General features: G+C 45.3%; 1 protein-coding gene across 5 annotated transcripts in view; it reads right to left on the bottom strand.

Moving 5' to 3' along the window:
- Positions 1-13,644, bottom strand: part of MFSD14B (major facilitator superfamily domain containing 14B) — an 84,585-nt gene extending 70,941 nt beyond the window's left edge. For 2 of the 5 annotated variants that reach the window (XM_054727762.1, XM_054727763.1), the window contains exons 1-2: positions 13,394-13,643; positions 12,578-12,805 (exon numbers count right to left, since the gene is read on the bottom strand). In XM_054727762.1, coding sequence (XP_054583737.1) covers positions 12,578-12,805; positions 13,394-13,438 — 273 coding nt within the window. In that variant the 5' untranslated portion in view covers positions 13,439-13,643. Of the gene's footprint in view, positions 1-12,577; positions 12,806-13,393 lie in introns of all 5 variants that reach the window. The other 3 variants (XM_054727765.1, XM_054727766.1, XM_054727764.1) reach the window with 2 other exon arrangements.
- Positions 13,645-13,923: the final 279 nt, after the last annotated feature.

The following is a 13,923-nucleotide window of genomic DNA, read 5'->3' as shown; positions in this document are numbered from 1 at the left end:
TTTTCCAGGCAAATGGAAATGAAAAAAAAGCTGGGGTTGCAATACTTATATCTGACAAATTAGATCTCAAAGTGAAGGACATAACAAGAGATAATGAAGGCCACTTCATAATACTAAAGGGAGAAATCCAACAAGAAGAAATAACTCTGGTAAACATATATGCACCCAATACAGGAGCACCAAGATACATTAAAAAACTCCTGGAAGATATCAAAGGAGAGATTGACAGTAATACAATCATAGTAGGAGACTTCAATACCCCACTATCACCACTGGACAAATCCTCTAAACAAAAAATCAGCAAAGAAACATCAAACCTAAATGACTCACTAGAACAGATGGAATTAATCGACATCTTCAGAACATTTCACCCCAAAGCCACAGAATATACATTCTTCTCATGTGCACATGGGTCATTTTCAAAGATAGACCATATGTTAGGACATAGGCAAAGTCTCTACAAATTCAAGAAGATAGAAATCATATCAAGTATCTTCTCAGATCACAGTGGCATAAAACTGGAAATCAACTACAATAAAAACAACCCAAAGAAATCAAATACTTGGAGACTAAACAGCATGTTATTAAACCATGACTGGGTTACCAAAGACATCAAGGAAGAAATAAAAAACATCATGGCAACAAACGACAATGAAAACACAACAATCCAAAATCTATGGGACACAATGAAAGCAGTCCTGAGAGGGAAGTTCATAGCTCTACAAGCCTACTTCAAAAAACAAGAAACAATGGTAATAAATTACCTAACCCAACAACTCAAAGAGTTAGAGAGAGAGCAACAAGATAAGCCCAGTGTAAGCAGAAGGAAAGAAATAATAAAGATCAGAGCGGAGATAAACGACATAGAGACCAAAGAAACAATACAAAAGATCAACAAAACCCAGAGCTGGTTCTTTGAAAGGATAAACAAGATTGATGGGCCTCTAGCCAGGCTCACCAAGAAGCAAAGAGAGAGGACCCAAATAAACAAAATCAGAAATGAAAGAGGTGAAATAACAACAGATCCCGCTGAGATACAAAGGATTGTTACAAAATACTACGAACAACTCTATTCCAACAAACTGGACAACCTAGAGGAAATCGACATATTCCTAGAAAAATACAACCTTCCAAAACTTAATCAGGAAGATTCTAAACAGCTCAACATGCCAGTAACTATGGAAGAAATTGAAGCAGTCATCAAAAAGCTTCCGGCAAACAAAAGCCCGGGGCCAGATGGCTTCACAGGAGAGTTTTATCAAACTTTCAAGGAAGAACTAAAACCTATCCTCCTCAGACTATTCCAAAAAATTCAAGAGGAAGGAACACTTCCAGGCTCCTTCTATGAAGCCAGCATCACCCTAATACCAAAACCAGATAAAGACAACTCAATGAAAGAGAATTACAGGCCAATATCCCTCATGAACATTGATGCCAAAATCCTCAACAAAATTCTAGCAAATCGGCTCCAGCAGTACATCAGAAAGATCATACACCATGACCAAGTAGGATTTATTCCAGGAATGCAAGGATGGTACAATATCCGCAAATCAATAAACGTGATACATCACATAAACAAATTGAGAGATAAAAATCACATAGTCATATCAATAGATGCAGAAAAAGCATTTGACAAAATCCAACACCCTTTCTTGATAAAAACTCTCAGCAAGCTGGGAATAGAAGGCTCGTACCTCAACATAATAAAAGCTATTTATGATAAACCCACAGCAAACATCATACTCAATGGGCAAAAACTAAAACCATTTCCCCTAAGAACAGGAACAAGACAGGGATGCCCACTCTCACCACTCCTGTTTGACATAGTACTGGAAGTATTAGCTATAGCAATTAGGCAAGAAGAAGAAATAAGAGGCATCCAAATTGGAAAAGAAGAAGTGAAGCTGTCCTTATTTGCAGATGACATGATATTGTACATAAAAAACCCAAAAGATTCCATCAAAAAACTAATAGACTTAATAAATGAATTCGGCAATGTAGCGGGATACAAAATTAACGCCAAGAAATCTATGGCTTTTCTATACACCAATAATGAACTTACAGAAAGAGAGACTAAAAAAGCAATCCCATTTACCATCGCACCAAAAAAATTAAGATACCTAGGAATAAACTTAACTAAGGAGGTAAAAGACCTATACGCAGAAAACTACAGGACACTGAAAAAAGAGATAGAGGAAGACGTAAACAGATGGAAGAACATACCATGTTCCTGGATTGGTAGAATCAACATCATTAAAATGTCCATACTACCCAAAGCAATCTACAGATTCAATGCACTCCCCATCAAAATACCAACAGCATATTTCACAGACCTAGAAAGAACTCTCCAAAAATTCATCTGGAATAAAAAAAGACCCCGACTAGCCTCAGCAATCCTCAGAAAGAAGAATAAAGTAGGTGGGATCTCAATACCAGATTTCAAGCTGTATTACAAAGCCACTGTTCTCAAAACAGCCTGGTACTGGCACAAGAACAGACATATTGATCAATGGAACAGAATAGAGAACCCAGATATCGACCCAAACCACTATGCTCAATTAATATTTGACAAAGGAGGCATGAACATACAATGGAGTCAAGACAGTCTCTTCAATAAATGGTGTTGGGTAAACTGGACAGATACATGCAAAAAAATGAAACTAGATCACCAACTTACACCATACACAAAAATAAACTCAAAATGGATACAGGACTTAAACATAAGACGGGAAACCATAAAAATACTAGAGGACTCCACAGGCAACAAAATCTCAGACATATGCCAAAAGAACTTCTTCACTGACACTGCCCCTAGGGCAATGGAAGCTAAAGAGAAAATTAACAAATGGGACTACATCAAAATAAAAAGCTTTTTTACAGCAAAAGAAACCATCAACAAAACAACAAGAAAGCCCACCGCATGGGAAAACATATTTGCAAATGCTATCACTGATAAAGGTTTAATCTCCAACATCTACAGGCAGCTTATGCAACTTAATAAGAGGAAGATAAATGATCCAATAAAAAAATGGGCAACAGACCTAAACAGAATATTTTCAAAAGAAGACAGAAGGAAGGCCAAGAGACACATGAAAACATGTTCAAAGTCACTTATTATACGAGAGATGCAAATCAAAACAACAATGAGGTACCATCTCACACCTGTCAGAATGGCTATCATCAACAAATCAACAAACAACAAGTGTTGGCGAGGATGCGGAGAAAAAGGAACCCTCGTGCACTGCTGGTGGGAATGCAGACTGGTGCAGCCACTGTGGAGAACAGTATGGAGTTTCCTCAAAAAACTGAAAATGGAACTCCCATTTGACCCAGTAATCCCACTCCTGGGAATATATCCGAAGAAACTAGAAACACCAATCAGAAAGGATATATGCACCACTATGTTCATAGCAGCACAATTTACAATAGCTAAGATTTGGAAACAGCCTAGGTGCCCATCAGCAGATGACTGGATCGGAAAACTGTGGTACATCTACACAATGGAATACTATGCTGCCATAAAAAAGAAGGAATTCTCATCATTTGCAGCAACCTGGATGGAATTGGAGAACATTATGCTAAGTGAAATAAGCCAGTCAATGAAAGAAAAATACCACATGATCTCACTCATTTAGGGATAGTAAAGAACATTATAAAGTGGTGAACAAAAAGATAGATACAGAGACAGTAAAGCATCAAACAGACTTTCAAAGTACAGGGGGAAAGTTTGGGAAAGGTGGGGGAGTTATGAAATCAAACGAAGGACTTGTATGCATGCATATAAGCATAAACAATGGACGCAAAACTCTGGGGGGGGAGGGCATGTGTGGGTGTGGGGTGGGGGGTAATAGTAAGATATGTACACATATAATACCTCAATAAAAATATTAAAAATAATAATAATAAGCGTAACACACACACACACACACAAAAAAAAGTAAATGGCCTATATTCTTTTACTGATAATTTCATAATTACTTGGTTGAGAATTCTGATAGTCACTCACTGTATACAGCAAAGTAAATGCTTCCAAACAGTCAAATAGCGTGAATGTCAATAAACAGCCTATTCCTCTTGAATCATTTGTTTTATTTATCAAGCATGATGATGTAAGAATCTCAAAAAACTCTGAAGAGCAGCTACAAGTAGGAAGCACAGGAAGACTCCCTTTTTCATTTACAGTTTGTGACTTGGTGCTCTTTCCCGGGCAATGAAGCTTTATTTACGGAGACCATTGGATAGAAACTATGTTGCTACAATGCTGATTAAATATTTTTAAGATGCACATTTTCTTCGGTGTGCACATTTCTTCATGCTATTATTTTTAATACCTTGCAAAAAACAACAACAGACAACCCACCTTTTTGTTCACACATTATATATTTTTAAAGTAAAAATTTTAAAAATAAACATCTTTTAAAATGCAAATGTTACATTATTCTCCTCTCTACATAAATTACTTTAATTGTACTATCATACATCCCTAACCAATAACAGTGACATATGAGAAAAATGCAACAGGCAGGCTTGATATGGTGGGAACTTTGTGTGAGCAATCAGACACAAGGTCACAAAAGTAAATCTTCCTTACTTCCAATTATTTCTAAGTTCTTGGGGCCCAATATGTTGAGGAAAAAAGTGTCATATATTTACTTCTCCTTTAAGTTATCTGAGCTAATTAGAAAGGCTTTATAAAAACTTAACCTATTATTGCCCTGGCCAGTGTGGCTCCGTAGATTGGAGCATTGTCCCATACACCAAAAGGTTGTGGGCCCATACCTAGGTTGCAAGACTGGTCCCTGGTTGGATCGCATATGAGAGGCAACCACTCGATGTTTCTCTCTCACATCAATGTTTCCCTCTTGCTCTAAACAAATAATAAATCAATAAATATACTTGGGTAAGGATTAAAAAACCAGTTATTTCCAGTTGAGGCTGATCTAGTACTGCCTCTCTCAATCAGTTCAATGTCCCCTCTTCATTTTCTTGCCCTTTTATAAATCATTACAGAACATCTTGAGACATTTGAAAGCAGACAATGGCCGAAACCGGTTTAGCTCAGTGGATAGAGCTTCGGCCTGCAGACTCAAGGGTCCCGGGTTCGATTCCGGTCAAGGGCATGTACCTTGGTTGCGGGCACACCCCCAGTAGAGGCTGTGCAGGAGGCAGCTGGTCGATGTTTCTCTCTCATCGATGTTTCTGGCTCTCTATCCCTCTCTCTTCCTCTCTGTAAAAAATCAATAAAATATATTAAAAAAAAGAAAGAAAGCAAGCAGACAATGAAAAATGAGTCATGCCCAGCTGGCCTGGCTCAGAGGTTGAGCATCAACCTATGAACCAGGAAGTCTCGGTTCAATTCCAGTCAGGGCACACGCCTGGGTTGCATGCTCAGTCCCCAGTAGGGGCGTGCAGGAGGCAGCCAATGATTCTCACCATTGATGTTTCTATCTCTCTCTCCTTCTACCTTTCTTGTTGATATCAATTTTAAAAATGTTTAAATAAGTGTGTTGTGATGTCTTCATACACTCTCATTACCATCTCTCCCATAGCTGACTACTGATGCCTAGACCCAGCAGTGACAGCCATCACCCAGTGCCTGACTCCTCTTCCCTGCCCCTTTGACACTACACTCAAGAGTGATCATCTAAAACACAACTCTCATCCATTTGCACAAGACTACAAAACCGCCCACAATTCCAATTCCTGCATACCAACATTTTGGCAACAAAACTGTGCTGCCGATTCCATCAATAGGTGGAGTTATTTGTCCACTTCCTGGACTGGAGCTGTCTTAACCAACAGATGTCAGGTGAAGAGACAAGGTGGACTTCTGAACCTAGACCCCAGAGGCCTTCAATGCCAAGTGGAGAAATCCCTTAGAGGCACAGGAGAATGAGAGCATTTTAAGCCCTCCCAATGGATGTCCCTTAGACCCAGCAGTGACAGCCATCATCCATAGCCTGACAAAAGGAGCAAGGCCATCTTAAGCCACCCTAAAGATGACCACAGTATCTGCAATCAAATCTAGTGATGACCCCCTAGCCGAACACGGCCCAAACTGCTAATCCCCCAACCATCGTGAAAAGCCACTAATTTGGGAGTAGTTTCTTATGTATTAACTAGAGGCCCGGTGCATGAAAATTCATGCACTGGAGGGGGGGGTCCCTCAGCCCAGCCTGCCCTCTCTCACAGTCCGGGAGCCATCAGGGGCAGGAGGTGACCCAGCAATCAGGGGAAGGTGACGCCCCCATCACACCTCTGCTGCTGGCACTGCCGGCAGTGCCAGTCTCGGCCAGCCCTGGTTACCGGAGCCTCGGGCAGCCCTGGGCAGCTGGGCAGCAGCCATCCGAGGCTTGCCTGCACCTTGGGTGGCTAGGGAGCTGAGGGGACTGGGGACTCCAGAGGCAGGCATGTGGAGCGGGGACTGGGAGTCGCCCTCTTTGAGGACATGGCAGTCAATTAGCATATGCCCTCATTGGCTGTGGGTGGCATCTTTGAGGGTGTGGCAGTCAATTAGCATATGCCCTCATTGGCTGTGGGTGGCATCATCTTTGAGGGTGGGGCAGTCAATTAGCATATGCCCTCCTTATAGGCTGTGGGCGCTGCCATCTTTGCAAAGGTGTGAGGGTCAATTAGCATATTCCCTCTTTATTAGATAGGATTTTTAAGTGATACAACCACCCTCCTTTTGCCCTCATGATTAGGTTTAAACTCTTAAGACTGCTTTGAGGTTCCTTTTGTAACTCTCCAATCTCATCCCTCAGTTCAAACATAACTTGATAAAATATTTGTGAGATTAAAGAATAATATTCACACAAACCATTTTTTGGTATTTTATTTTAAAAATATACTAGTTAGGTATTACAGCCAGTTGTAGTCAGAAAGGGCAACAAGAATTCCTGAAAACCCAGCTGGCGTGGCTCAGTGGTTGAGCACTGACCCATGATCCAGGAGGTCAGGGCACATGCCCGGATTGCAGGCTCAGTCCCCAGTAGGAGGCATGCAGGAGGCAGCCGATCAATGATTCTTTCTCATCATTAATGTTTCTATCTCCCTCCCCATTTCCCTTTTTCTCTCAAATCAATAAAAATATACTTAAAAAAAGAATAAAAATACTCATCATGGTTGGTGTTTCTCAATGGTTAGAGCATCAGCCCACACACTGAAAGGGTCAAGGTCAAGGGCACATACCTGGGTTGCAGGTTCAATCCCCGACCCTTATCCGGTGTGCAGGAGGCAACCAATTGATGTGTCTCTCTCACACTGATGTTTCTCTTTCTCTCTCTTCCTTTCACCCTTTCTAAAAATCATTGGGAAAAATATCCTGGGGTGAGGATTAACAACATAAATTAAAAAAAATAAAATGGGTTCCCCAAAACTGGGGTCCACTTAAAAAAAGAAAAAGAATAAAAGTACTCAACTCCAACTGATTAGTTACTTGCTGAGCTCTATCTACATATGTCAGCTAGATGCTGGGGACAATACTAGCAACAACAGAAACTATTCCTGCTCCCATTTCATGGATGTAAAATTAAAAAGGAAATGAACACTCTGAAGGATAAGGACAGTCTATTACAAAGAATCCTGAGCTAGACCCAGGCAAAACAGGGTCCTGGGACAGTGGCCACAGCCACTATGCCACACACTGATCACACACACTACACTTTTGAGATAGTAACTATTACTAACCCCTAATTTTATGGATGACAAAACTCAGATGGAGAATTTACTTGTAACTTGCCCAACTGAAATGGTTAGTAACTGCCTCAGCTGGTATTCCATCCGGAGTCAGATACCTCCGGAGTGTGTTACCACTGTATCACTCACACTGCGCCTTTTCTTAGGCCAAACTTCTCCCCAAATGGAATTAGCACAGATATAAGGCAGGCAGCCTGGACTGCAGCAACCCGAGTAAGAGGCAAATAGGAGTCAAGTGCAGAGCGCTCCTTAAGCAAAGCACAGTAGACCTTTACTCACATACCCACCCTTTCCCCACACGAAGGAATCTGGCAAAAGGACAATCTCTACTAACCCCTCACCTGCTTTCTCACCATGACCTGAAGAGTTCAGATAAATGAGGGCATATGGCTTTTATCAATCAGGTCATCTGTTGTCAGTTGGAAAAAGATAAGGTTAAAAATTACTCCCACTTGTTTCACACAGGATCCCAGTAAACACCAGTGACCTGTCAATATGGAAGCTAAAGACAGAGGCCGTCATACACACCAAGTGAATAAAAAGGAGAGTCTACAAACAAGCCATGTATGCACGTCCAGCTGATTTCGGGCCACAGTGCCGACTCCAATCAGTGGGGAAAGAACAACTGCTTCAACGGGAGGGCTGAGACGACTGAATTTCCACCGATAAGGAATAAAGCTGGCCCCTACCTCACACCATATATAAAAAGTAACTCAAAATGAATGAATGACCTCAGCTAAAACCATAAACCTCCTTACAGGAAACATAGATGTAAATCTTGGATTTAGTAATGGATGCTTAGATATGACTCCAAACTATAAGCAACAAAAGAAAAAACAGATAATGGGCTTCATCAAAATTACAAACTTTAATTGGACTTTATCAAAATTTAAAACTTCTATAAATCAAAAGACAATCAACAGAATGAAAAGGCAACCTGTGGAGCTGTGGAGGAAATATTTGTAAAGCATATATCCGATGAGCTACTATCCAGAATACATTAGAAACTTCTACAACGCAACAAAAAAAACCACACCAAATTAACCCGATTTAAAAATGGGCAAATGACTTGAGTTGATATTTCTCCAAAGAAGATACACAAATAAACATATGGAAGCATATGGGAATACGTGGCCAATAAACATATGGAAAGATGCTCAACATCATTCATTGTTAGATGAGTGCAAAATACAAACCATGAAACATCACCTCACACCCGTCCTCAAAGACAACAGAAAAACACAACGTTGGCGAGGGTGTGAAGAAATCAGAATCCTGGTGCACTGCTGGCAGGAAAGTAAAATGTCGCAGCCATTTGGGAAATGTTATGGCAAGCCCTCAAATAATTAAAAATAGAATTACCTAGTGATCCCACAATTCCATTTCTGGGTAGATATCCAGAACTGAAAGCAGAATCTCAAAAAAGGTATTTGTACACTCATGTTCCAGGAGCATTATTCACAACAGCAAAGAGATAGAAGCAACCCAAGTACTCATCAACAGATAAATGGAGAAACAAAAAGTGGCATATACATAAAATGAAATACTATGCAGTATTAAAAGAAAATTATGGCACATGCCACACATCCTTTCAACAGTATTGATGACAATCTGTATCAACAACCCTGATGACATCACGTCCAAGTAAAATAAGCTAGTCACAAAAAGACAAACGGTAAATGGCTTCACTTATATGAGGTCTCTAGAGGAGTCAAACTGAGAAGCTGAATGCAGAATGGTGGTTACTAGGGGATTTGTGATGGAGTCAATGGGAGTTGCTATTTAATGGATATAAAGTTCCAGTTTTACAAGATAAAAAAGTTATGGAGATTGATTGTAAAACAATGTGAACATAATTAACACTAATGAACTACTTAAAATGGTTAAAATGGTAAATTTTGTTAAATATGGCTATTATAAATATTTCTTAAATTAACTCTATTTCCATATATTAGCAATAAACAATTGTGAATTTAATTTTTTTAAAGAATTTACATTTGTATTACATTTACATTACATGTACAATAGCACCAAAATATGAAATAGGGAATAATCTGACAACTGTTGTAGAAGAATTATACACTGAAAACTACAAAACATAGCTGAGAGAAATTAAAGATCTAAAATAAATGGAGAGATAACGCATTCATGGATCAGAACACTCAATATTGTTTTCAATTCTCGCCAAACTTATCTTCAGAATCAACACCATCCCAATGAAAATACCAGCAGGGCCCTAGCCGGTGTGGCTCAGTGGATAGAGTCGGCCTGTGGACTGAGGGTCCCAGGTTCGATTCTGGCCAAGGGCACATGCCCAGGTTGTGGGCTCGATTCCCAATAGGAGGTGTGCAGGAGGCAGCCGATTGATGATTCTCTCTCATCATTGATATTTCTCTCCTCTCTCTCTCCCTTCCTCTCTCAAATCAATAAGGAAATATACACTGAGTGACCATATTATTATTATGATCTCTGAACGCATAATAATCTGGCCATTCAGTGTGTGTGTGTGTGTGTGTGTGTGTGTGTGTGTGTAATTTTTGTTTTTAGAGGCCCGGTGCATGAATTTGTGCATGAGTGGGGTCCGGCCAGCCTGGCCAGGGGGAGGGGACATGGGCGGTTGGCCAGCCTCCCTGCTGGTCGAACTCCTGGTTGAGGGGACAATTTGCATATTAGCCTTTTATTATATAGGATATACACTGAGTGGCCAGATTATTATGCATTCAGAGATCATGAAGATCTCTGAGGCCCGATGCACGAAGATTCATGCAAGAATGGCCTCCCTTCCCCTGGCTGCCGGAGCCGCCTTTCCATGCTGCCCAGAGGCCCAGAGTACCCCGCGCCCCGGCTGCTCAGTGCCTGTGTATGCAAATTAACCCGCCATTTTTGTTGGGTTAATTTGCATACTCATGCCTTATTGACTGGTGGGCATCGCGAAGGTATGGCAATTTGCATCTTACTCTTTTATTAGTGTAGACTAGAGGCCTGATGCACAAAATTCATGCATGGGGAGGTCCCCTCAGCCCAGCCTGCACCTTCTCCAATCCAGGACCCCTTGGGGGATGTCCGACTGCCTGTTTAGGCCTGATCCCAGCAGTTGGACATCCCTCTCACAATCCGGAACCGCTGGCTCCTAACTGCTCACCTACCTGCCTGCCTGATCGCCCCTAACTGCCCCGCCCTACCAGCCTGATCATCCCTAACTGCCTCTGCCTGCCAGCCTGATCGCCCCTAACTGCCCTCCCTACTGGCCTGGTTGCCCTTTACTGCCCCCCCTGCCAGTCTGGTTGCCCCTAACTGCCCCCCCCCGCCAATCCTGGTTGCCCCCAACTGCCCCCCCCCAAACTGGTCGCCCCCAACTGCTCCCCCTATGGCCACCCCCATCAAGCCCCACGGGGTTGCAGCTTCAGGTCTGGTGCTGGGCGAGGGGCACAGCCTCAGGTCCCCCATCAAGCCCTCCAGGTGGGGGGGCGCAGCCTCAGGTCCCCCCCATCAAGCCCCGCTGGGTGGGGGGGCACAGCCTCAGGTCGCGGAATGACAGGGTGACAACCATTTGCATGTTAGCTCTTATTATACAGGATGAAAAAGAAAATACCACAGGCTTTTTGGTATAAATTCATAAAGCTGATTCAATACTTCTAAAATGCAGACCCCAGAATAGCCAAAACAATTTTAACAGAGAACAAGGTCCTAAGACTAACTCTCATTTGTTTTGTCTTATTATGAACTTCCAGTAACAGAGACTGAATAGTATTAATGTAAAGATAAACTAATAGACCAATGAAAGAGAATCCAGAATAGACTAACATTTTGACAAAGCTACAAAGGCAATTCAGTGAATAAAAACGCCTTTTCAACAAATGATACAGCAACTGGTTATCTAAATGCAGAAAGAACTTCCATTCACATGCTGCAGCATATAAAAAAATTAATGCACACCTCCCTTTCATAGAAGGCAATGCTCACTTGGTTCCCTTCTATTGCTCAGGTTAACACATGTCTTTGTCAATATAATTTTTAGGTCAATATACCTCTTGGCCAAACAAGGTAGAAAAATGGCAGCAGCCAATCCCTTAGAGCAGTAGCACGGACAGAACCCGAAACCATGAAGTCAAGCGATAGGAAAATTCTAACCCATGAAAATAAAACCACGTCCTGGGACCTGCAGGGACACACTAGCAAACACAAACTGCAAGCAGGAAGACGCACGTTTGGAGGCACTGGCACACGCCACGAACGGTCCGACTGAAGGCGCTCGCTGCTCTCGGAGCCCCGGCCCGGCCGGCTCTCTCACTACAGCCATTTCCTTACCTGCTGCCATGTGTCACTACGTAGTGACCTTCTGCACCTTCAGAGAAAAGGAAGCCTGGACATGAAAATCTACTTGTGCCCAAATTACCTGCGGGGTCAGAGAAGGAATCTGGGAATAAACTGTCTAGGTTTCTTTAAGTCAACATTCCTCAAAAGTTCCCGCTCTAACACATAATTAACCATTTTAATTTTTAGAGTGGGTTCTAGTTCCTGTAGAGATTAGTAAATGAGAACCGAATACTTATTCATCAGGGAACCCCTACAGAATCGGACCAATCATTCATGCCAAAAACACTGGGAGAAAAGTAACAGCTAATATTTCCTGAGGGCTCACTCGGTGCCGGCGGAGGCACCCTCACAACCCCTGAGGTAAAGATCACTGTGAGTTCGGAGAGGTCACGTCACTTGCCCCAAGGTGTAGCTAATTACGGTGGGAACTGGGACGGCAAACATGCTCATCGAAGCCCAGGCCGAACGCCCCGCCGGCAGACCGGCAGACCGTCTTTCCTTCCCGGGGCCAGCGGAGAGCTGCGCAGAGCAGCCCTGACCCCGCCCCCAGGGGAGCTCGCACCGGGGCCACTGCGGGGGGCGCCGCCGGCGCGGTGAGCGAGTCAAAACCCAGGTCCGAAGTGCAGCGGGGCCGCCCCAGGCCCTCCGCCCGCCGGCCGGCCGCATGTCGGGTGTGGGTACCGGAAGGAGGAGGCGTGCTCTCGGGTGATCCCTGCCCAGTCACTGCCCATGAAGTCAGAAACAGCGGCGCAGCCGGCGGCCTGGCGTGTCGGGGCGGACAGGTAACCGCCTACTTTTCACCAGGAACGAAGGAAAAGCAGTTCAGTGGGTTCCCGCCCTACGAGACACCCCGCCTTTCCAGAATCCCGAGGAGGCCGCCCCTCCCGCGCTCCCGCCTTTGGGAAACGCGTCAGTCCGGCAGAACCGGGCCCCGAACCAGCCCCGCCGCCACTGCGCGCAGGACCCCCGGCCCCGGCCCCGGTCCACGGCGGGGCTCACAGCCCCCACACAACGCCCGCCCGCCCTCCGAGGGCACCCGGACCCGCACGGCCCGGAGCCCCTTCCTCCCGGAACCCGTCTCCCGGGCGTCAGAGCTCCCCTCCGCGGGAGGCTCCGCTCCGGTCCGGGCGGACGGACGGAGGGAACGGTCTTCAGGAAACGACGGGCCCCGCGCGGTGCCGCCCGCAGACGCCGCGGCTCCACCGCCCAGACCGGACCTGCCGCGTCCGACCCGGGCCGCTCCGGGGCCGCAGAGCCGAGACCGGCCGGGCCAGCTCCCGCGCCCCACGGGCTGCCCGGAGCCGCGCCGCGAACCGGGCCGACCGCCCCTGCGGGGAGCGCAGAAGGAGCCCGACCCCCGCAGGCCGGCCCCGCTCACCCCGCATCCGCCGGCGGCCCGCGCGCCCGCGCGCTCCTCGGCCATGACTCCCGCCTCGGGCTCCCAGCTCAGGCCGCGCCGGCTCCGGCTCCCGGCGCCCCGGCAGGACTGCGCCGCCCGCCCGCGCCCTCATGGGCTCCGCGCCGGCGCCTGCGGGCCCACGGCCCAGGCGGAGGCGGCGGAGGAGGGCTGAGGGCCCGCGCCCGCCGGCCCGCCCCGCGGCCGCCTGGCGCCCGGAAGCACGTCATCAGCGGGGCCGGTCTCTTCCGGAAGTGGCGCGGCGGGCGCCGCCTGGGGCTCCCCGCGGGCCGCGGGCTGGGAGGGGCCGCTCCGGAGGCCGCCGGACCCAGAGCCACGTGGCAGCTCCGCAGCCGGAGCGGGTGCCCGGTGAAGACATGTAATACCTTAATCAGTAAAGAAATTAAAAAAAAACGGGGTACAGTGATGTGGCGGCAAAGGGGCCAAGGGCTAACCTCCGGCTCTAAAGTGACCACAAAGATGGTGTGAAAACCTGCTAATTAAAAGCAGTT

This window comes from Eptesicus fuscus, chromosome 15, assembly GCF_027574615.1.
Source record: "Eptesicus fuscus isolate TK198812 chromosome 15, DD_ASM_mEF_20220401, whole genome shotgun sequence".
Lineage (NCBI taxonomy): Eukaryota > Metazoa > Chordata > Mammalia > Chiroptera > Vespertilionidae > Eptesicus > Eptesicus fuscus.
Note: the sequence above shows the minus strand (reverse complement) of the source record. Positions and strands in the feature narration are given on the sequence as shown.